Below are 25,020 nucleotides of genomic sequence, written 5' to 3'. Positions count from 1 at the left end.
CAGCATTCAAAAATAATTTTAAAATGAAGCTTTTAGGGATCCATAAGGAGGCAAACAGATTCTAACTCCTCAAAAAGATCCAAGTGAGCCAAAGGGCTTTGTTTCAACTTATGTCAATTAGCAAATCTGCTCCAAAGATACCAGAAATTATTTTTAAACATACTTTCTGAAAACAAAGGAGGATGCAAAGTAGAAATCAAAATGAGATTCCAGGTTCCTACTGCCTCTTCTACACTCCCTGGGACAGCAGGCCTTCCATGCAATAGCTCCCACAGAGAACAACACAGGGCAGCAGGAACCAGACAAGTGCTATCAACATCTCCTATCAAATGGCACAAATGGAATGGCTGGATAAAGCACAAGCTACTCCAATGAGGGCAACCAGGGAGAGCATCTAATTTAGGCCATTCACAAGGGGAAACCAGCTTCAGGAGTAGTTTGTTACATAGCCCTGAGGGAACAATTGATTTCAGCTTGGAAGGAAAAGTTAGTGGGCTGCTCTCCCTAGGAAGACGACAGAGGAAAGTTTCCTGCCATGCTCTGACCTCTATAAAAAGTCTGAAAGAGCACACGTGTCATTAAATCCAAGACACACTTTTGACAGGGAGCTCTCCTGAGACCAGTGGCTGCTCCATTTGCTTCCTCTGGCTTTGCCCCAGGCTGCAGAACCACCACTCTGCCAGCACAATTACACACCAGAGTGGGAGATGGAGGGGCAGCGCTACCGGCCTGAACAGCCTCAGCACAAAGGTGATACAGCCCAGTCACTTCAGTCCACATCAACCTCCACTCCCCCAAGGAATCAAGAACAGGCAAAGTGAGGAGAATCCAACACACACCGAGAGTAGAGTGAGAGGGCTGACAAGGCAGGTGAGTCAGTTCAGGAGTATCATCACATCCACCTTGTCCGAGGATAGAACCCACATGAACAGGAGCAGGTGTGGGGTTACAGGTTGCAGGACACGGAACAGCCGTTCAGGCCCCCTTGGGTTTCCAAAAAAGGGCTGATAACGTTCAGTGCTGGATGCAACAGCCCACTGGGGGGGCACAAGACAAGAGAAGAAAAAGGTGGTCCTGAGACATGTATAAGACTGGTAGTGAAGCACCTTAGGGAGTCAGACATAAACAATTTATCAACAAGTTAGAGACAAACACTTTTAACCAGTTTGGAAATAAAAAATAACAACAACTTGAAAGACAAATTGAAAAATTCTGCTTGGGAAAGGAGCACACAGCATGAGATCACAGGATTTAGCAGACTATAAAATAGGAAATGAGACTTACTCTTCTCCCCCTACAGCTACACAAAACCCTCCTACATAGATTACAGACACACTTGGCAATTGCCTTCCTCCTCCCACCTCTCCTGTTATGGACAAGGCAGAGAAGGTAGCTGCCTAAATGCAGAGAGGATATTAGATAAAGCATCTTGCAAAGTCAACTGTGAAATATTAACAACAGGAGGCAACGGGTTGAGTTTTTATGCAAGATCACAAATTTGGTGCTTAAAGTGCCAGTGATGTTCTTGCACACTGGCATCTCAAAGTGCTGCTTGTTGAATGTTTCATTTACAAAGCTATTGAGGCCTACTCGAAAATTTTTATCAGTTCTGTTATTTCCTGTATCCTCTGTAACTTCTCTGGTTTTGTTCTTTTCCCTCCCTGCAATGCTAAGAAATTATGCATGAATAAAAAGGTTGTTCTTTCCATTCATCTGGCAAGTTTTAAAACAATTCACACTCTTAAAGCAGGCACTCTGCAAGCTGTATTTTCACATGAAATTACCACAATTGTGCACATTGCATCCGAATCACCAGATGCATTTGTACACAAAATTACCCAGTTTGCAGAGAACTGCAATAACCAGGCAGGCAAAATGGACATGCACTGCTCAGCTGAAGGGAGCAGTGTGCCCAAGCTGCACCTGGCTGTGGGCAGGTTTGGTTTTAGTCAGTGAAACAGGTCACAGACACTCCTGGTCACAAAAGAGCTGCTTTTTATCCAGCACACGCAGCACAGACAGCAGTGTGGCTGGCTGCCTCTACCCCACCTCAAAGTTGCCTTTGGAGGAAACTGCCTCTAATTCAGCTTGCACAATAGATTCAGACCTTGTTTATCCTGCTGTCCTAGTTGCCCATTAATGCCAGCTGTGGTGGTAGCCGTGTGGAAAGGACATCTATTCAACACTGGACACCAGGCTCCAGGAATAATGATCTCTGCCACTCTGGAGCACAACTGACACCTGCTGTCATAATCTTGCACAGAAAAAAATTGCTCTGAATATCCAACAAGCAGTCAAGGAGAAACATAAGGAGAGGGAGCTTAGGAGAAGGTGCAGGGTTTCTTCCTTCTTTGCAAGGGCCTTGGTAATACAGGAGGCAGCAAAGATGAAGGGGAATAGAAAACATTCACTCGAGAAGCTCTGTTATCTGCACTTTTTTTACTTGGATAGCAGCTGAGACTCTACAACTGAACTTCAACAGTTTCCTGTTGACATCTCTGGGATGGTATTTTCCCCCAGGCTCAGGTATCTGAGCTGGTGATCAGGGCAACAACAGCAACAAAAGTGCTCCTAGGAAACACCAAAGGAAAGGGACTGCCTGAAAGGCAGATGGGACCACAGTCCCCATGGACATGAACACCAAGAAGTTCATAGACATTCAGCAGAGAGTAAGCTAAAATCAAACCCAACACGGTGGGACAGAGGAGTTTCTCACTTTAAGGCTGCGCCACAAACAAATGTCTGTCCTCAGAAAGTTTTGGAGACAGTTAGGCAAGCCAGTACTGAAGTGCAGTGACAGGCAAGAGGTGTATTTTCAGCTCACAATCAAGCAGTCCCTCATCTGGAGGTACTGGATGGCCTTCGAGTGCCACTTTGTCCTTGTTGGGCTGCAAACAGCCGCAATGCACCTGGCCAACATTAGCTGTAGCTGTTACATTTATGATTTTATGGCTGATTTTTTCCCCCCTACCCTCTATCAAGTTCACTGTCTGAATGATCACATCTGTTTATGTTCCACAGACACCTGCATATCTTGAGATGACAGCAACTCCGTGAATGCTGTAATCAGTTATTTCTCAACAGAGGAATTGCCAATTTGGTAAATAAAGCTCATTATAAAAGAACATGAAAATGTATTACAGTTGCCTAACAGAGAAAATTGCCCAGTGCTGCCAAATAATCAGCCCTGGCTTCACAGTCCCCCCCAGTTTAGGGCAGCTGAAATAATGACATGCAAATTACTCATGCCAAGGCAATGCTGGATAGGGGCAAGAGGAAAATGAGGAAGAGACAAAATACATACTTTTCTCTTCAGACCAGTAATAATTTCAAACCTAGTCAGGGATAGACCTTGGTACTCTAAATCTCTGCCTGCAGTCAGAAGTTCTGTGGCTATCCCAAGCAGATCCAAAAGCTGGCATGGCAGCAGCAGCAAAAGCCCAACCAGATCTGAGGGCACTAAGTGTCCTAATTTGTTTTGGAAAACTCGCTCTTCCTCCTTGGGGACAGCAAGTTTGACCTACACAAAGATGCAGAGCTGGAATATTTGCAAGATCTGAGACTAACAGAGATAAGCCATGGGTAAGCAAACATCGCTTCTGAGGGTGAAAAGTGTTGTGGCATCAGCTCTCAATAAGAAGGAAAGGCATTTTGTTGCTTTAATGAAGATGTAAAGCACTAAGTTGCTGTCTAAAGAAAAAAGAGACGAAGCAGAATATAACACAGAAAACAATTCTCGGCCCCCCTCATCCATTTTCATAAACACTGCATTAAACTCTGACATGACCTCCAAAAATCCATGTTCACATTCTTCAAAACCTGTCAGATACAGTCAGAGAGGACAGAGGCAGCTAATGCTGCCAGAGAAGCTCTACCCAGTGAAAAGGAATCAAGTCACCAAAGTAGACCTGCTCCCCTGGTTTGCTGACAGGCCTTTTGCAACTCTGCCACACCTACCTCTAGGAGAATAAGATTCCAGATGCACCCAGCTTCCTCCATTCCTCAGGAAGCACGGAGAGTGATCAACGTAGAGCACAAGGCTGAAAGGGATGATGGTTTATGGCAGACACAGCAGGAACTGCACACAAGAGCTGGTGAAAAGAAAGATAACTTGGGCTCTGCATCCAGCAGGCAAAGGTTTTTCCAGTATGACTCCCCACCACCAGTCCCCTTCAGCCAGGACTTTGCACCAAGTACTTTTAAATAAGCCAGTCATCCTGGGACCAAAACGAACAAGTTTTGTGATTTATAAACTGTGACTTGAAATATTGCTATTCCTCACACTCATTTGGAGTTTTTGTTGGCATCGGCAATGGGCAGAAAAAAGCAGTTTACAAGCTCATGGGACTGAAAGCATCTCACAGCACACAGTGACTGTTAAACACTTTATTGTTTAGGAGAGAACCTTGGAGGGAAGGAATGCGCCTGCTGGTGTAACCAATGGCAGCATGCTAGGAACAGTTAATCCTAACAAGCTACTCAGGGTTACTTCCAAATACTTTGGACCCCTTTCTCCAGAGCAAACAAACAGAGGCAACAGCTCTTGAAACTCATGTAGATTGGTGAAACAAAAGTTAGAACTGGGTGAACCAGGCTCATGTTGGGCAAGACCCCAAGCTACAAGCTGTGCTGGAAGCACCTGGGGTCAACACAATTCTTTACATTGCAAAACAATAAAAAGAAACTATAGCATCCCCTTCTCCTGGGACCCTTCTCTCAACTCCAGGAACGTCCACCGAGACTGATACATGCAGGCAGGTAGAAGAGGGATCATGATGTATTGTCTTGGGTCATGGAGGGCAGAAGGCACCGGTTTTGGTCAGTGTCTGTCCAGAAGGATGCTGGGGCTTCCAAGGGCATCTGTGGTCCCTGTCCTCTGTTCTTTGGCAGATGACGTTTATCCAGAATTAACAAACAGCTCCTGGAGAAAAGCAGAAAAAAGAAAAAGGCAGGCAAGCTAGTTATGCAGCTGTTGACATGGGAATGTTTCCATCAGAAATGAAAGAGTAGCATTGGCAGGGTGAAAATCCCACAGAAAAATCATCAGGTTTCACCTACTGTAAAACACAAGATACTCAAGGGGAGAGGATTGTAGAAACAAGAAAGCCACTCATGATACCAAAGGCAAGGCTGATTCTGTGATGAAGAACATACGGTCAGTTGCAACAATCAGGACTGTAAATCCACTGGCCTACAGTGGGAGAGAACAGCTGTGGCTCCAGGTAAGCACTGGAGCAGCGAGGTCACAAGAGTAAGTGCAGCTTCACACTAAGTCCTGCCTCAGCAGGACACAGGAGCACTTTGATTAGCTGCCATCAAACACACACACACAGTCCTCTCATCCTGGAACAGGATCAACATAAGAGCACCAGAGAAGTGAGAAGAATAAAGATGGGGACTCAGAGACCACCCTAACTCCTGACATATCTGACAGCCTTTATCCTGATAAGACCTCCTTAAATTCAAAGCAAAATCATGTCTGCTTTGTCCCCACAGAAACCTACTAAATGGTACCTTCTCAGATCCTGCAGGTATGTGCATATGAGCTGTGAACTTCTGAGGGTTATTATAAGTCAGAAAGCTTCCAACGTTTTTAGGATGGAGACTGCAAAGTTTGCTCTGGTCTCTTCCTATTTTTATCTTATCGCATCTATAAAGTCAAAGAAATCAAACCAACAATGCCATCACCACTGGATGAGAACACACATGACACCAGCTGTAACACCTCTCCCTCTGAGGATCTGAGATATCAGTGTTGGATCCCACTTCACAACGTGGGCAATCAGCTCTCCTGCACCAGCAGTGGCATCATTGTGCCAGTGCTACAGGAAGAGCAGAATCACAGAGGGTAAGCCCATCAACAGGCTACTTTCTCCTCATGCTCTGGATACATGCAGGTCCTTTTTGCAGAGCAGACAGGACTGATCCACGTTAAAAAGACCTAGCTAAAGCCAGCTAGAGAGAGACAACTGAATACAATCTCATTGCCCATTTTTATTAGGGCTGTATTTGAGCCCAGTTCTACTCTCCAGATATTTGCCTTTCTGAGGAGAGGAGCTGTGCTTTGTTCATTGTGAATCAGAACGGAAAACATCACAAAATAATGACGCTAGCACACTTGGCACTGTCTGTCAGAAGGTGAGGATGTCATTTTGACTACTTCTGCACAGCAGGCTGGTACTGGCTGATACATGATCAATGTAGACTGAATATGCTGGCCTTGAATCTCCAAAGACAGCCCCATCTCTGACAACAATGAACTAGAAAAGCTTCAAAGGACTCCAGAATAAAGAGAAAATTGTTCGCCAAATTATTTAGACAAAGGTTATGCAGAAATCTGACAAATGAACCATCAATAATACTCCACTGACTCTAATTTCCCTGGTAATTTTTCTCATCATTAGTGACTTAAAAGTTATGCACAGAGCAATATACTTTAAAAACTCCAATAGCACTCACCAAAATTGCAATGAGTGAAGCAGTAACAACTCACGATCAATTTTGCAATGAAGTAATTTGCTGTATTCACATTGTAACACTTCAGTAAAGGGTCCAGGAATGCTACATTTTGTGAAAAAAAGAAAAATCACTTCTGTGGCTACTCTGTGGTTAAGCCTTCTGGAAGACAGTAGAAACCTCTTTTTAAAAACAATTTTAAAGAATATCATAGTTACACAATTTCATGTTCAAAATCATAACTACCTATTTCAACCTCATCTAGTTGCAGGTGTCTCTACCCATGGTAGGGGGGCTGGAACTAGATGATCTTCAAGATCCCTTCCAGCCTAAACCATTTTATGACTCTGTGATATTTTTACTTATTTCAGGAGAAAATGAGAACAGCCCCAATGAATTCTTTCCAGTCTAACCTACCCACATACCAGGTATGCATTGAGCTGGAGGCTCACAAACATTCCTTGTGCAAAAACATCAGGTTCCATCTCACTCTGGATGACTAAACTTCCTCAAAATGTTTTGCACAGTGAGCCTGGACCCAGAACAGATGGGCTGAAGGACACCTTATCTCTGAGACTAAACTCACCCTTTGCCCACATTTTAACTCCACCTACCACTGCAACCAGCGCAGACTTTGCACCACTTCATTTTCTTCCAGCCTGGAATCCTCCCTGCAAGATGCTACCAGGTTGCTACAGCACTTACCTTGAGCAGAAGGAGCCAGCAGAGGGAAGGAGAAGCTTTACCTCTTCTCCATGCTCCTACCATTGCACATGCACCAGACAAGGCGAATAGGCAACAAGTCCAGGCAGTCTGAAAACACTGTTCTCACATGACACAATACTCCCAGTTAATGGAGTTGAGGCTCAGACTGAAAAGTTTTGGTGCCTCCTCATAAAATGACTGCCCCACAGTTGGCATTAGCTGGTCTCTGCTGCAGTCTTAGCAGAACAAGAAGTCAGGAGATGAGCAGCCTTGGAGAGTGCATGGCACACACAGTCTGATGAGAGGGAACGGTGCCCCTCTTGCATAGGGAGGGCAGGTTATTTTTAACGCCACTGCCAACACAATCCAGGTAGAGACCAGGTTCCAGTCTTGATGAGCTCCAGCCCAGCGCCTCTACATATGAAAACTGTCCATACAAAGGCAAATTCCTCATCAGCACAAACAGGAATAGCAATCTGTTCAGTCCTGACAGCAAGCCCAGCTGGAGAGCATACAGCACTTGTTTTCTTCCATGCCTCTCACAGCAAATGGGACCTTCAAGCCACTAACTCATGTTCTTCCACCACTGTGGGACCCTGCTCAGGAGCTAACTGCAGTCCAAATGGGCTGCTCAGCTGACACAGCCTGCCACTTTGCAGCCCCCTGTGGGAAAGCCAGCAGCTTTCCAGCTGAGTGAGGAGAAAGGGCTGAGCTCTGCAAGTAGATCTGCTCCACAAATCTCACCCCTGCTGAGAAGGAAGTCCAGTCAATGCCCAACATGGTCTTGGGTCCTCTAACAGAGCTGAGGCCTTGGTACCCAGCACTGGGGCGAGCAAGTTTCAGCAAGGTTTTCTAATGCCCCTGTTCCTCTGTCCTGTTCTTTCTTTCTCAGTCTGCATCCCAGTCCAGAAGTTTGGGGCTGCCTGGTGAATCTGCAGCATCCTCTTCACCTCCCCCAGTTGCCAGCCAGCTCTGTGCCTCAGCTCTCGGCCTCTCTAGAGGCTCTCAGCCAGCGGAGGAATCTCCCTCCTCGAAAAGCCAGACCCTGAAGAACTTCCTCCCTCAGTGTTTGCCAGAGACACTGTTTGCCAAGCCCCAGCTGTGTTAAGACATATTTATTTAACCAGCCTTTAGTCTCACAGGGTAAACCCTGCAAGTTTCCTCCAGCATGTGCCTTGCCTTTGTTCTAACATCCCTTTAAGCAGTTGCACCACGGCGCTCACACATATGGGCACTGTGTAGCTATGAAGAAATCAGAAAGCAGATCCTCATGATAAATGACTCGGTGCATTTGGAGTGTCAGTGACAAAGTAGAAATTAATCTCCATAGTTCCTAGTTCCCTGCCGTGTGCAGGCAGCTCTCAACACCAAAATACCTGTTGGCACACAGCAGACCTCAGCAACGTGACCACACAACTTTTTCATCTCACTTATTGTGGAAAGAGGCACAAACAAAATACAAAAATCCTGACCTGCCCTAAGATGGGTGTTCAAGGCCTTTACACTGGATGAGGCATCTTTTGCAGGGCTATTAGCACCCCAAAGCGCTGGAAGGGACATTTGAGTCACTTTGGTTTGATGTATGCTGTAGGTATTTTTTGGTTATGTGCAATTTGTTCTGTTACACTCAGGGTATTGGCTATTTTGTGGAGCAGCTGTGCTGACTAATGGATCACAGCACTTCTGTGCCATATAGTTATTGCACAGAAAAGCCTCTCTGTCTCTCTCATCCTTCAGGAGTCCAACAGTTGCTGTCCTTGGGACTGGAATAAGGAGGGGCAGGAGCATGCCTGGCAGCAACAAAAAACATTAATTCAAAAAGCTATGAAGAGAGTTTTGTTTTCTCTCTTCTCTGTACTGGTGTTAATGGCTTTGCAAAGCAGAGAATTTCACCCAGTGACTTCTTGGCTACTTCCCCAGATGGTGTCTTCAAAGCTGGCTTGACAGCAGAAAAGATGCTTTTCAAAAAACTCACCAGACGCATTGTCAGAACACCCCGGAAAGTGCTTTCACGTGGAAGTCTCCTGGTCTACATACCCCACCAACAGAGTGCAAGGAACAGAAACAGTCTTTCTGGTTTCCTCCTCCCTCTCCAGCTCACACACTGCTTGCTTTGCTCTGCCTTGACACCTCCCCACTGCTCTGCATCACCCAAATACGAAGTTATTTACCAGCACAACTAATCTCCAGCTGTTCTGAGACTCACCTGTTTGTTCATGCATTATAACATTGATTTCCTCCAGACAATTGTTCTGATCATTGTTCTAACTTGCAGAGAGCTCCCGTCATTAGCCTTGCTTAACAGGAAATATTTTGCCACTGACTGAGCAGCTCTGCAGTCAGCAGACTGCACAAAAAATCATCCCGGTTGGGGGGCTGCATCTCCCTGCTGAGCCAGTAACCCCAGACATCACAGTGGGGAACAAGCTCAGTGCTTTTGATTTTGGACATGTGCTAGAAAACACCAGGGCCAGGAGGAACAAACACGGCTCTGGCAAAGGGCTACTGCTGAAAGGATGGCTGTTAATTAATCCACATACAAACCGAGGGCAGTTTTTGCTCAATCGATGTTAATTGCATTTAATCTCATTCTTGCCATTAAGAAAAGCCACCGGGCCAGGCTGATGTCGCTAGTGCCTGACATGTAGATTCCACCCACGTTTGGAAGGCAAGGAGAGGCAGGAGGAGAAAAGTAATGGAAAGAAAGGAAATAACCCTTCCTCAACCCCTTCTGCATCACTGCACAATTTCATCAGGCCTGTTCCATTATTTAAACAATTTTTGTTTTCCAATAACATTACAGAGGAGCTCAAAGGATGAAAATCAGATATAGAGCATTTCACTACTAGTTATTCTTGCTCTCCCAGGTACCAGCTTACAGCTTTGCTAACCTGCACAGCTTGGGCTATTGTGCTTCTGTAAAGGACTGAAATACAGAAAATCGCTTGTGTGAAGTGGTGTTTGTTTTTTAGTCCCAGGCTGATGCCAGCAGACCTGCCAGAGCCCTTCAATATGACCTACAGCTGTTGACTGTCACCTTCCATCAGCTCTGCTGAAATCTTTCTCCTCACCTTGCTACTGAGCACAACCCCAGCACACACCAAAGCACGTTGAAGCCTGTCTTTCTCTAACATCTTATAACACAAAGTAGTATTTGCTATTAAACAACCTCTGACCAAATTTCCCTTGTAAGACAGAACATTTTTGAAGCCTGAACTTCCCAGGTAAACCGACAGCACATCTGCCAATGATCTGGCTCTGATATGCAGACTGTGTCACTATCTGCCCAGCTACCTCCTTGGGAAATGGGAACAATCCTCTTGCCTCTGCAGGAATCAAGCCTGGGGGCAGAGGGGTAGCTCTTGTAGCACAGGCAGCCCAAGGCAGCAGATTTCATGACTACTGGCTTATTGCTTCTGTGAGAGCCTTGCGTTTTTCCAAATCAGTACCAAGAACAATAATAATCAAGCCCGGGCTCTGTCGGTGCTTTTCCCCCGTGGCAGCACACAATGTCTGCCCAAAGCCAATGCTGCAGTTTATCGTGGATTTTCTTCATCCCTCAACAAGTGTTAGTCCCAATGCCTCTCGCTGCATGAAGTGGACATATCACAAGTGCCATGAAGGACTGGCTGAGTTTTAAGTGCTCTGAAATGGCTCCACTAGATTTGGTCAAGATTGCTTTAAAATCATTTCCCATTAGGACTGTGACCCTCTCTCTTTACAGCCAGGATAATGACTGTATCTCAGAGGAAGGTAATTACATCCCACTATCTGTACACATCAAAAAGTGCTCCAAACACTACTGTGCCTTTCTGGACTGAGTGGTAGAAGGCAATGCAGGAGGAAAAGGAGATAACACTGGACGCCCCTCCATCCTGCAACTGGAGTCACCCCAAGTGTTTTGCAAGCTTGTGGATTAGCCCCTGGGAGGGATAAAGGGATCCAGAAGGCACAGAGTGTTTCTAAAGCAGAACAATGACAACTTGTATAAATCCAGCTCTGGTTTTGTGAGGATTAAAATGAACTTCACCCAACTGTGAATATCCGCTTCCAGAGCCAGAAGGAATGGAAAACCACTTACTGATGCAACAGTATTTCATTATTTCAAACCCTAAGCCCAACACTTCCAAAAATTAAGGAGAGGCAACAGTAACATTATTGCTGGGGGACACTGGCTGCAGGGGTTTAACTGCTGAACTGCCAAGCCATGCTCTGGGCACAAAGTAATGAAACAACAGACACAAATATTGTCAACTTCTCCATGCTGTCTTTCCTGCTCTTACTATCAGCCTCCAGAATAATCAGTGGGAAAATAAAAGGAAAAAATAACTCCAGAAGCCAAGAGACTTTGGATTAAGTTGTATAAATGACCTGTTACCTCCTTACAGGAGGAAGAAAGAAATGCAATAAATAGCTGCAAAGCCATCTCAGTATTTTGGATTAAATGGATTACAGAAATGGAAAGTACATGATGCAAGATGTTATAAAACAAGATGCCAGGGAAGTGCAGGAATTTGAATCAGGCTGGCAAATGATCCCTGCAGACTATTGAGGAAAATTAATAGAGAGAAGGGGTAGAGAAAGGACATGGTAAGAAGACTGACTGATGAACACTGTTGTTAGGACGTGTAAATTCAGGATGTCAGACTTCCTTTTAAATCTACTTCAGTCCTGGAACAAAAATAGCAAATCCTAGAGTGCTGAAAAGCACTGGAAGTAGAAAAATCAGATATGCCAAGCCTCATTCAGGATAGGTTTCCCCTGTGCATCCCTCAAGATTGAAGTTTGTGACTTTAATTATTCCTGGAACATTGTGTATATAGGGATTCAATGCAGGGATTACTAGCAGGATCCTTGTTATAAGTGCCACTTCTCAAACAAATTACACTTCACTGGATGTCAGTAACATACACAAGAAAACAAATTAGATAAAGGCAGCAGGACAGCAAGATACAGGTCTGGTGCAAGGAGATTTCACAGAAAAATAAAGGCACTTAGAATTTAAACTCTTAGAACATTTCTAATTCCCCAGTGCATTAAAGCTCTGTGTGACCCAGACACAAAACCTTCAATACACCGGTGACTCCACACAACCTAAGATGAAGCCTAGCTGAGACGTGCTTTATTTGTGCAGAAATGCCATCAGGGAGCGGGTGGAGGAAGAGAGAGACAGGAGATAGAAGGAGCAACCCCAGTCGTCCTCCCAAATCCTAAGGATCATCCCATCCCATTCACTGACTGTTCACAGCCACGCACAGACAGATGGGAGAAGCAAGGGAGAGAGAATGTACTTTTGTTTGGAGGCAAATATAGCAGCTCCTTGGCTGCAGGGCTTCTTCAGAAGCTGATCCCAGATTCACATACTGCATTCTGCCTTTCCAGATCTCATCCTGGAATATATTACTAACCTGCACTAGTTCTAATGAGCATGTCTTAACTCCAGAAATTTTCATGAAGATGGAAGCACAGGGAAGTCCAGCCCTTGGGTAGAGTGCAAAGGACAGCTGAAAACATTTCACCGTAGGTATGGCACTGTGCCCCTGAGATGGGACCTCAATGCTGGTTGCTAAAGTCTCATACTGGAGATTTCACCAGGTGCTTGCCAGTGTTACTCAACCCTGCAGTTCTCCTGTGCACTCCAGGAGGGTCAGCACTGCCTGGAGGGCGTAAGCCAGTTCTAGGCTCTATTGTCAGTCACCTCCCAACTTCTTCCAGCAGCTGAAATAAATCCCCATCTCAGTTTCCCTTTCTGTACCTAAGAGTAATGCCACTTACCAACCACACAGAGGTATGATAATTATTCACCAAGATGCTAAAGAAATGCAAAAATTCAGTTCTCAAGGGATCCATTCCTCTGCACAATTTGCATTTAGGCTTCAGAGGAAATCTGGTACTTTATTTTGTTCCTCTCTGCCTTGCTTTAGCAGGCTCCTGCTCTGGATAAAGAGAATTCCTCTTTGGGTCAGGGTATCATGTCCACATTTAAGGTATGGCTCAATCCTGTCTAGTCCAGCTTCATACACCAAGAACAGAGGCAGGCAGAGACTTCTCCAGATATCCTTTTTCTATGCCTAATTCTATTTTTGTTCACTGATACAGTGAAATTCCACGCAGAACTATTATGAGCTTGACTGGCTTTATTTGTTTAACAGTTCACATTTTCATTAAGCTGTTGCTACTCGGCAGCCAGTAATTTTATTTGTGTGATAGCTGTATTCATCTCACCCGCATGGGTGTAGATGTCGCTCTCCTTTTCTTCTGGTTGAAGAGGCAAAAATCAACAATGATAGAGTCAAGAGAAAACTGGGAATTCTCAGGTCTGTTTGCAGATAGATGTGGGATATGACTTCTACCTGTTTTTGCGAAACACGTCCCAAAGACTAGGGGCACCTACAGGTAAAATTTAAAAAAGGAAAAAAAAAAATTGTTTTGGAAGACTACTCTCCCCTACCCAGGTACAAACCAGAAACTGAAATTATTTCAGCAGAATCAGCCCGTTTGACTCAGCACTGAACTCTTCTACACCAGAAGCTTATTGCTGACTGCGCATTTACAGTATTTGAGTATCAGATCGTAAAGAATTAATTATATGTCTAACTCTTGCCAATCTTCAAGTATCTTGAAATATCTGGTCCCAAGAGCTGCAAGATCTGATTAGATCTCAAGGAAGAAAAGTCTGGTTGGCTGGCCCTCACCAAGCCCCAATTAGACAATCTTCTACCAAGTTCAGGCAACCAGACAGAGAATTAACAGCCCTTTTGAAATGTTAATGACCTGAACCGAGACAGTCAAATGACTGAGCCACACCTCTTGGACAGAGGTTTCAGAAGTCACTCAAGAAACACTAAACATTTCACTGTGCCACTCCCCTTTGACGGGATCAAGGAGCCACGGAGCAGGGAAGCAATGGGTAGGGAATCTGCATTCCGGGTTGGAGAGCACTGGGTGTTCCCGCCGGGCCTGACCTATGGATCGGAACGGAGAGGCTGTGCCAGACTGGAAGGCCACGGAGACGTCCGGTTGTGAGATGAGATGGAGATGCCCAACCACAGGCACACCCAGGCAGCAGCTGTGGGAAGCTGCAAGCTCAGCTGCCCTGAGCATGGCACTGTCACAGTCAGTCCCGGGGCAAGAGGGATCTGCTCTGAGCAGCTGCCCACTGGCACCCAGCACAACCAGTGCAATTAAGAGACCAGCAGATAAAATGCCCTACAACCTGAACACCATGGATCTGAGCAAACGAAGGGAGAATGATGAACACTGGGAGATGCATCTTGATTTCTCAGTGTCTCCTCCCGTGTAAATTCCAAATCTTTCTTCCAAGATTAAAAACCTTTACCAAGTGAAAAACAAGCTCAGCATTTCTCTAGCTCCATCCTGTCCCTATCCCTCTTCAGAGAACACCCTGGTAGAATACCAGATGCTGGAATAAGCCACAAAATCCTTCTAAATAATTATCTCCTATCACCTTCTCTACAAATTTATAGTCCTGCATCTGTGTCAAGACAGAGACCTGCCTTCATCTGTCTAAAACACATTCTTTACAGAGGACCTAAAGGTGGAATGTTTAACATTAGCATTTGAAAACGTATTCAGAGACTGGAAACGAAAGTAGTTTTTAAGTGTGCTGTTCAACTGTCTTGTGGACACTGCTCAAGTGGGGGGAGCTTTGTATTTTTTTATAATATGACAAATGATGCCAGTTCCATCTTGTAATTTTCCTCACTGTGCAGCATGTCTGTTCATGACAGATACCAGTGCAGCTGCTTAGGTGTCCGTTTATCTGCTTGAAAAGTATTGTCTATTTGGAACCAACTCATCCTAAAACAGCAGCCCCAGAGGGTGAGACAGAAAGAAAGGGAGGGGGGGAAGAGACAAGGGAGTTGTGGACCGGGAACACATTCATGCTTCTCCTGTAAAGGTTCTGGAAAAAAGCAAGCATCATATTTAGTTTTAGCTACATCCTCTCTTCCCTCCTCCTAGACCGTTCTTTTCTACTGTCACTCAACACCTCTTGACACTCCCTTCCCACAAAGACCTTTCCACTAACATACATTTAATCTCACACTTGCAACCTGTGGAAACAAAGCAAGCCCTCAGCTGCCTTCTGCAAATCTGTGCCAGCACAGAGGAGCCTTCAGGTCACAACCTGAACAGTTTGCAGTTTAAGACAGGCAACACTTAAAATAAAAACAAAACACATAAAGGAAGGAAAGAGAGAGAAAGGAAAAAAAAAAAGAAAGAGGACAAAAAAAAAAATCAAAGAGTACTTCTACTTTGTGTTTAAAGAGACTTTAAACAGGAATTTGCCAATTTTCTGTAACCAGGATTAGAAGAGAATAAACTCAAATACTTTGTCCTTCTGCAGAGCCCTCTGAGCTGAATTTCACTCTCTGCAAAATGGCCAATATAGAAAAAAGCTCATAAATCCGTCTGACGTAAGTAACTTCACATTACTCTTGGGGAAACAGAGGCAGAGACAGATTCATTAATCCAAGTAAATGAATCCATGAAGCAGTCTGAATTTCTGAATCCCCATAATGTCCCACACTAGAAACAGCATCCAGGGCCCAGCAATTTCCATGCCATGTTGCCTGGCACAAGCAAAGCAAGATACCTGAACAGATGAGAATGTTTTTAGAAAGGAAAAGTACAGTTATTAAACCACACCTTGCCCTAGGCATGCAGCAAAACCCATATTTTGTTACATTAAAATACCTCCCACCATTTCACTCATTGCATCATTAATGCCAAAGACCAAGGTCACATCTGTAAGATGCTGCCTCAGAAACCTGCTGAGTAGCAGAGAGCTGCACAACCTGTCTGAACAGGTGGGTACAAATTCCTGCGGCTCAGCACTGTCAGGGTTAGCCTGCTGATAATACTCAAGGCTAGCAAGGTTAGGGCTGGTTTGATCTGCCATCATTATTTGCAGCCTGGCATATCCTGAGAGGATCTTGCCACAAGCTGGTACTCTGTCTCTGGCTTACCAAGTACAATGTCTATGTGTGCACAGGGGAAACTGGGCCTTACAAAGAACTTTATAAGACATTTGTGTTAAAGAATTGTTAAAGCCAGCACTGAATTAAAGACTTGATTTTTAAGATAAGGAACTGTTCCTTTAAAATCATGGGGGTTTTTTGTTTGTTTTGTTTGGTGGTGAGGTTTTTTTGGTTTTTTTTGGTGGAGTGGGGTTTCTTTGTTTTGAAAATAATAAAATTCCACACGTAAGATGGTGTCAGATGATTTTGAATTGTGTAAGGTAGTTGTCATTACTGTGACTTAGAACTGGAATTTGCATTCAGGAAGCTCCATATTTACTGTCTCCCTAAATTTAAGTTGACAGAAAGAGTGTCTGCTCCTGCAGGCAGAAAGCTAATTCCACCACCTCTTTCCCATAGTCAGTCTCTTTCTCACAGGTAAATTCTCCTGAGTGGACCTGCTAACAACTACCAAAGCACCAGCCTGGATGATGCTGACCAAAGACCTCCAAGCACGAGACTCTGAACTGTGCAAACCAATCCTGGTCCCACTGATGCCTGCCTGGGAAGGAAACACAGTGTGCTTGCACACATACACCCCCCAGCTCAGCCAGCACAGGGAGGGACAGGCTGGTCACTTGATTTGCAGTTTTCCCGTTACTTACTGCAGCGTTCGAACAGCCAACCTGCTCCCCCTTTGTCTGCTCTGTGGTGGCCATTTCTCCAGAGCTGCCCATCATTTCCTTATCAAGCAGTAAAAACGTAGGATCACTAGAGACACAGCTCAGCCTTGCTGAGATTTCATTCTCTCAGCGGGTTGTAAATGCCCCTATAATGTTGGCTTTTTTAATCTTGTGTTATTATTACCCGCGGCTGCCATTCAGTCTGCAGAGAATAAAGCGCCCAGGCTTTCAGGACCCACACAATGGCTCTGTGCATTTGCCAGTGGTTGAACAAACAATACCTCTGTGTTTCAGCTTTATTGGAAACCTTTCTGTTGTGGGAGCTTGGCTGCATGTGTCCCCCCCGCTCAGGCGATGCAGAGGTGAGAGCGGGTGCCTCTGAATTCATCGGTGATTTCAGGAGCACGTGCCTTGGCGCCAGCCTATAGAACCACCATGGAAGTGCACGGGCAGCTGCATGTTCTGTGAGCCCCATGAAAGACAGACACAGACCTGCAGAGCCAGTTGGTCTCTAGATCAGCCAGGGAGTCCGAAGCTCTAACAGGGCCCCTCTGGGAATAATTACGTTCACCTCTGTGTAAACGGTGCTGCTGGCTCACGGGGAGGTGTGATGATATATGACATAACTGCGAAAATGTCAAAACACCGCTATCCTGAACCACATTCTTACAAGAAATCTTGGCTTCCGCTTGAAATTAAAGATCCTGCTGCTTGCAAGAAAGGCTGGAAAGCTGGAACAAGTGAAAAAGCACAAATTAGAATGCAAAGAGAATTTGAAAAATGCAGGGCTCTTCTAATTCAGGGAGACTGATTGTTTTGGTCAGCTCATTATTGCTTGCAGGGGACACTGCAGATGTGTGAACTCTTACAGAGCTGCAAATATCCCTTCACTCAAGAAAACAAGCCCTGCTGCAGACTCCTCACATATTGAAAACCCAAGAGGAAAGTCAGAAATTCCCACAAAACCACAAGGTTTACTTGTGAAACTGTTTAGAAATACACCAGGGTTATTTCATTTGTCTTCTGGTTTTAAGCAATTGAGTCACATTCTCACACCACTTCTGTCTAGGCAGGAGGGTTAGATTATTGTATTTTATTTATTCCTTCCTTTTTCTTTTTTTCAGTAAAAACACAGAACTAAAATTCTCATGTACTTGTAAAACTTCAGGTACAACTCCACAAAACTAGGGCAATAGAAAACATGCCAAATATTTCAAAGCTTGGCAACAGTGAGCCTGTCTCTCTGTGGCAGGAGGAATGTCTGTCTGTCTCAGCCAATGTTTCTGAGTAGGAATGTCTCATCCCGATAGCCCATGTACATATAAAACACCTATGCTGTCAGCTCTCCAGGAAGAGACCTTGACATTTTGCAGAATACCACATCCCAACCCCCATCTCCCCTGAATAGCAGCAGAAGGCAGAAAAACCTGGTAGATCTGAAAATGTAAGAATCAGGTACTGCCTTCAGCAAGGATTGAAGTTAAAATGGAAGAGGCAGTGGTGAAATGAGCACAGCCAAGTCACTGGAATTGATGTACCAAGGAACCAGCTTCCAGGCTTCCCAAACCCATGGTCACAGCTGGCCTGTCCCAATCCCTCTCCTGTGGGCCAACAGAAGAGAGATTTTGAAAGTGAGGAAATCAAGGCTTTCCTGTCTTAAATAGAACAACTAAAAGGTGAATGGTTTCAGTAAATATTGTATTATTGTTGTGATATTATGTGCTTCATGTACGTGGGGAGAGAAACTGCAACCCTCATTCTGAGCTCTCACCTTACAGTAACGGGGCTGGCACAGGCAGGTGAGCTCTGCTCTCTGCGGACGCAGTAACGGGATTGCAATGCTCTCTTCCTGAAAAGAGTAATGAGGTGCCCAGAGAGCCTGCCGAGGTGTCAGAGAAACTGATGCTGATGGACCCTTTCCAGGCCAAAGACAGATTAAGAATAACACAATACCAGCATAACAGCACCTTATCAACAGCCCTGCGAGTGCTAAGAAGTGAATCTGAGCGAAGGCTGTGACACCTGTCTGCATCACAGCCCTGCTATTACTGCCTTCCGACTTCCCGCACAATCCAAGTGTCCAAATGGCTTTGAAGCAAGAAACAGCAAGACAGGAAGGTGAATCTGAACTCTGATCAGCTGTCTGAAGAGACGGTATGAATACCTTACATTTCAGTAACACTTTTCATCCATAACGAATCCGAGACATCCATTCAATCTCCACACTCCAAACCACAGAAGTAATATCTGCCCAGGTAGAGATGGGCAAATAAACACAAGTTAAATGACTGTTCAAGGTCGTCCAAGGACTACAAGAGACACACATGTCTAGCAAGTAGATTACTCTTCCCTTTTGAAAGGCACACAGACACACGCACGCACGGAGGATTGAAACTGCTTAGCCAGGTGTGCAGCCTGCTGTGATCAACACAGCTTCACTGAGCAGCAACTCCTCTCGATGCTGTTTCACTAGTACTAAAGTGTAAAAAAGCAAAGCTTTATAACAGAATTCTTTCAAACAGATGCAAATATGTGTGGGGATTTTGCATCTGGGCTAAGTTGCTACAATCTACACATCTTATTTGTTTGCTAGTTATTAAATTACCCACAAGCCATCAACAATTCAAGTCTCTCTGTGAGAGGCAGAGATTAACTAGGAATTGCTATGCAGAAATGCTGCTCATCTCTCTCTCTAGCGCGATCAGCCTCATGATGAGTTGCGGACATTTGGGAACAAAGGTGAGCTTTTCTGCAAGAAATGAGAGGCACAGCAAGATGGGAAAATGATGCTATAGGGAGAAGAGGATTTATTTGCAAGGCAAGAATCTATCAGAAATGGTTTCACACACGCACTGCAAGCCACAGACTGTGACCGAACACACTCGTGTATCTGGAGCACAGGAAGCTGTACTTCTGTCCAAGCACTAATGCAAATGAGATTTTCAGTGAAAGACAATGAGGCCAGTATGTAAATACTAATTTAACAATCTAGTTGACAACGCCTCAGCTGATCTATAAATAGCTGGTTTATTAGCAGGTGATGCTGAAGGCAGCCAGCCTAGCTCCATTTCCCACAATTCCCTGTGCCATCTTGTTTTTACTGACCCCGGAGACACAAGGACTCTTAACTGTATGCCGCTCACTCCTCCACCACTACCTGCAGAGTAGCTACAAACACTTGACAACACAATACATATTTATCAAGGCCCTTACACAACAAGGATCCTGCAGCACCACACATACAATGGCTCCCAGTGCTCAATTAAAGAGAGCAAATGGTTTAGAAAAAGAGAAGAATCATGCAGCCTTGCTTTTAAACAGGAGGAGCTGGTCACTCAGGTGCCAACAGGCATTTAAGGAATGATTGACACAGAGCCAGAGCCAGGCACTGTCCATCCACATTTACACTGTGCACTGACACACTGAGAATCTAGGACAGCAACACCTTTAGTAACTCTAGGCCACTAAAGAAGCATTTTACCATCTCAAAACAAGATGTCAAAATCCTTATCTTTTTATGCAGTTTCATTTCATAAGGAATTATTATTTTATAGTACATAATAAATCTTACAACTCTTTACCACCTCCTCAAGCTGCACATGCAGGAATCCCTTCTTTCACACAGGCACAAGAGACAGCAACACCACCAGAGTCTAGGGCCAGCAGGCAAGAATACTGCATCCTGGTAAAATTGCTGTGGCATTTGGAGCAACACACCACAACTGCCCTAACTCAGCATGGCCGGCATCCATGGAAACCACACGAATTATGATGTTTTAGGCTATTCACATGGATTTGTAGATATTCTCCAGAAGTGTTCTAAGGTTTCTGTCCTGGGGTGATGTTACGAAGCCACTTTATTCCTTAACTGTTGCTCAATGCCCAAGGATGCTGTGCCTTTAGGATGGACCCGAGTGCGGGGCAGTTCAATGGCTCGGGAGGGAGTGTGCCAGGAGCGCTCTGCTGCTTTTCTGGGTTTCCTTTGTGTTCCAGCTAGCTGGGAAAAGGTTCTGTGGGGGTTTTTTTGTTGTTCTTTGTTCCCTTTCCTTCCCCTTGCCTCACTGCCTCCCTTCCCTCCTCGCTGGTCCGGGGAGCCTATGAGGGTGGTCCCAGCTGGTCCAAGCCGTGTGTCTGTTCCCTCTCCGGCAATTTGTTGTATTTTGAGGGGTTTTTTTATCCTGTTCTACCCCATTTTGTTTGTGTGTTAATAAGCAGTTTGGTTTCTTTTTCCCAATTTCACTTCTTGTGACCCATTTGTCTCACCAATGGAGGAAAAAGGGAGGCTCTTTTCCCTTCGGAGGAGACACTCACGCCGGAGTGTTTCCTCCTGAAGCTTTGTCTCAAAAACCAAGACAGCTTCAGTCTTCCTCTTGCTGCAAAGAACAGTGACAACATACTTGACGAGTTGGGCTTGTAAATAGGCAGATTGAATTAGAGGAACAGAATAGACTTTGTTAGCCCTTCCTCCCACTTGCTTCTGATTTCTAAAGAAACCTTCCAAACACAAGAAGTTGCTGTGTCTCTCACAGCCATATGATAAGCAGAAATAAAAAATTAAAAAACACACAATCCACACTTATTTTTCCATAAGGTCTATCATATTCTTACAGCTTGTACAGGGCAGGCTCCAGAGTTTATCCTGACAGGGAACCTACTGTGCCGGGCGCTGCACCAACCCCGACAGGGGCAGAAGCTGCTCGTGACTGGGAGGCCCACGCTGCAGCTGGAGTGTGCACGGAGGCGTGCTGGAGCAAAGAGCCCCGGCACATTCCCTGCCCTGCTGCTGCACCCTCACTTCTCACTGCTGCCCACTCAATGAGGTGACAAGAGTTTCCAGAACACCGATTTGCTCTGCCACAGCTCAGCAGATCCGTTCCAAACGATCACGGCTCACAGTGGTCTGTGCCAAAGGCAGTACGGTTCCCTACAGAGCAGGCTGTGGACAAAGGACTGCTCCTTCATTTGTCCTAATAACAAACATTTACAATTTGTTTTTTTAAAAGTTTTAAACACAAGGGTTAAACTGGTATTTATATGATTGCAAACCTGTGATGGTCTTACAGGCTGTTTTTAAGACCACCAGGGACTGTGAAAAATAAACTTTTCTAATGAAGTTCACTTACTAAATTGCCTATTGTGAGGGGGCATACTTCTGTTTCCCAGTATTTATAGAAATAAGATAGAGAAGCTTGACTTAGCAGAATAGAAACTCAAAATAAAGCTGCTCTCAGAAAACCTGTGGAATTTAGCAAATCACAAATAAAGGAATCAGTAGTTCTCATTAATCAATTAGGAAAAAAACCCAGTATAATAATAGATTTGCAATGATCTTGACTATTTAATACAACTGTCATAAATCTAACGGCAACAGACACAAGCACCAAGGAAGAACTGAAACATTTTACATAGTTCAGTAAATGTAAGATGCTGCAACAAGGTGTCAAAACAGCCTTCCCAGGAGAAATCCACACAGTTGCTGTTTCCTTTGCCTTTGATGTAAAGCTACATGTAAACCTGCAGTGCCAAACAACTCAAAAGAAGCTTGTTCTGTCCCCCAAATCTCTGCATTTCCTGTAGCCCTGGCAAAGTTCCCGCTTCCTTTGGCTGTTATTTCCTTTCCTGATCAGCATATCCATTGCCCAGATCCTTGATTTCACAGCCCAGCCAGTTGTATTCCAGGAGCAGTTACCAGCCAGCACGCAAAGAAAAGTTTAACTAAGTTTGGCTCTGTCTGAAGTAAATTTTGAGCAACTAGAGCACAGATGAAATCCAACTTATCCAGAGTAATTCATTCTTCACAGTTGTTTAAGCATGGTCACTCACCGAGGACAGACTGGCAGCCTTCTCCGTGGGCTGTGGATTCCACTGCACTGCCAGGAGCTGTGCTGAGACAAGTGCACATCACACGTCAGTGAAGATGGACTGCACCCTTCAGCTCTGGGATGGAAAAATCAAACTGCTAGATAGGCTCTCTTCCTTGCCGGATACACTGATTTTTATCAACGGGAAAAGCCAATTAAAGTTGATAAAGACACATTCTCTGCTGATTTTTCCTTACTGCCCACTGCTCAGTGCTAGTATAATGGATAATGTTCTGCCTGTGGGTGTATTTTCTAAGATCTGTCAGTTCTGACAGCATTTTGGCACCTGGATAACTCAAGATCTATACTGAGGGTCCAGGAATGCACCATTTCTCAGTAGCTGATGGGTACATTTTTCAGCAAGGCTTTCCTAATTAAAGGGCTGGAAAGAGATGGGATCAGATTGATAGGCTTTGCAGTCAGATGTTTTATGCTTAGTTTGATGAATTATAAATCACCTTTTGCAACTTTCAGAACACGTGAGAAGAACATGCAAGAGAAACTACAGCAATATGTCCAGAATATCACAATGTAATTACTTATTTTCAAATTTCACCTCTGTCCCTATTAAAGACCATTAAAGACATACTCAAGAAAAGCAATGCTCATTGAAAATAAAAATAAATATATATATCAAAAAGAAAAGTGAAGCTATGAAATGAGACACTGCTGCTCTGGAGGTGCTCCCACATGGAAGTGTTTTGCCCCAGGTGGGACAGAAGATGCATCACTCCTCCTTCAAGCATCACCCTGGGCTGGGAACACTGCCCTGGAACTGAGTGCTCAGCTCAGTCAGCCACCTCCTCTGCCACACCAGTGGGAAGCTTTGCCTTGTCCTCGGCCGTCACAGCCTTGTGTCAGGGCCAGAGAAACCACTGTCATATTAAATGCTTTGACTTTACTACCTGTAAAACTGCATGAAGACAATGTATTCTGTGCTGGCTTCGTTGTGTCTGTCAAAGCCCCTTCCCTATATACACTGAAATGCAGTTCCAGAGAGGCCACTGCCAAGACCTTTCAGAATAACCAGTTTGTTCTGGTTTTAATGGGATCTTTAAGTACTGAGGTTCTTTTTTTGGTGGGCAGGGGGAGTGAGGGGAGAGCAACAACAAAAAAGCCCAAACCCCAAAACAGGTGTGAGAGCCCAGTATCCCAGAGTGAAAGTTCACAAGTGCCTTGCTGTCAGTGGTATTCAGAATAGTGCAGACTTTAAAACTATAGAGAAGAAAGTCACAGAGTAACCGTGTGGAATAGGGAGGAAACTGTTGGTAATTTAAACCATGAAACCAAAGAAATACAATGCAAAACCATCAGGATGTGAAAAGCACTTCCAGGCACTGAGAGGTTAAAACAATTATTTGAACAGCTGGGAAAATTAAAATGGTAAAATAATAGCTAGCCTTCAAAATTCTACAGATGCAAAGAGACTCTTCAATGAATAACTGATAAAGGGGAAAACACATTTTAAAAGAGAAACTGTTTCACGCATGAAGGTCATACAAGTAACAGCTCCTCTTAAGAACCCGGATTTCCAGACTTGGCAAGAGATGAAGAGCTGGGGTTAACACAGCAGCCTTTTACCTTGAGGGACCTAGGGTAAAATCCTGAATACTTTAAGTTATACATGAAAGTGACTTTGGGCAGATTCTTTCTATGTCTTTCTACAGTACGAAACTGCTCCCCACCGTAGCAAAAGCAAGGTCACACAGGAGCACGCCAGAATTGTTGTAGCAGTTTGTTTGCTTTCCCAAGGAATCCTCCCAGCCCCAATGACTCCAGCAAATACTGCAATCAGAGCAGCCAGTTCAGGTAGTTTTACTGCTGTTATCTAGGGCTCTCCCATACACATAACCTTGCTCTGGTAAGAATGTGGTGAATATGTGATCTTTCAGGAAAAAAAGACACTCTGTAATGAGTAGCTTTACTATTCAAGAAAGGTCTAACTGGAAGAATAATGCCAGTCAGGATTGCAGTATGTAAGCCATGGTGTACACAATGCTGCTCAGGTCTAGGTACACAGAGAGACATATCCAGGGGACCCCCAACTCCAGCAGAGCCATCTCCAGGGCAGGGTGGAGCTGAAAGAACACAGCCAGGGACGGTTTATCTGCCACTTGGCTCCAGCTGTCCTTGTAGGCAATGGATTCTCTCTCTCTACTAGCTATTTAAAACAAGAAACCAAAAATTTTCAGCAAGTAGAGAAAAACTGACAACTGAATATGCAGCACTCTAAAGAAGAAATCAGCTGTACAGTGCCAGTGCTCTTGTTTCCATTCCTCACCCACTTCAAATGCACAGCCTCTTCCCCATAAACACTGTGCAAACTGTTAAAAA

The 25,020-nt window shown here is 44.6% G+C and overlaps 1 protein-coding gene across 4 annotated transcripts in view; it reads right to left on the bottom strand.

Annotated features, from left to right (window-relative positions):
* Positions 1–4,371: 4,371 nt before the first annotated feature.
* CHCHD6 (coiled-coil-helix-coiled-coil-helix domain containing 6) overlaps positions 4,372–25,020 on the bottom strand; it is a 110,082-nt gene continuing 89,433 nt past the window's right edge. For all 4 annotated transcript variants that reach the window (XM_010390093.3, XM_019280398.3, XM_010390094.4 and 1 more), the window contains one exon: positions 4,372–4,921. In XM_010390093.3, the coding sequence (XP_010388395.1) occupies positions 4,898–4,921 (24 nt within the window). In that variant the 3' untranslated portion in view covers positions 4,372–4,897. The remainder of the gene's footprint in view (positions 4,922–25,020) is intronic.

This window comes from Corvus cornix, chromosome 12 (assembly GCF_000738735.6).
Source record: "Corvus cornix cornix isolate S_Up_H32 chromosome 12, ASM73873v5, whole genome shotgun sequence".
Classification (NCBI taxonomy): domain Eukaryota; kingdom Metazoa; phylum Chordata; class Aves; order Passeriformes; family Corvidae; genus Corvus; species Corvus cornix.
Note: the sequence above shows the minus strand (reverse complement) of the source record. Positions and strands in the feature narration are given on the sequence as shown.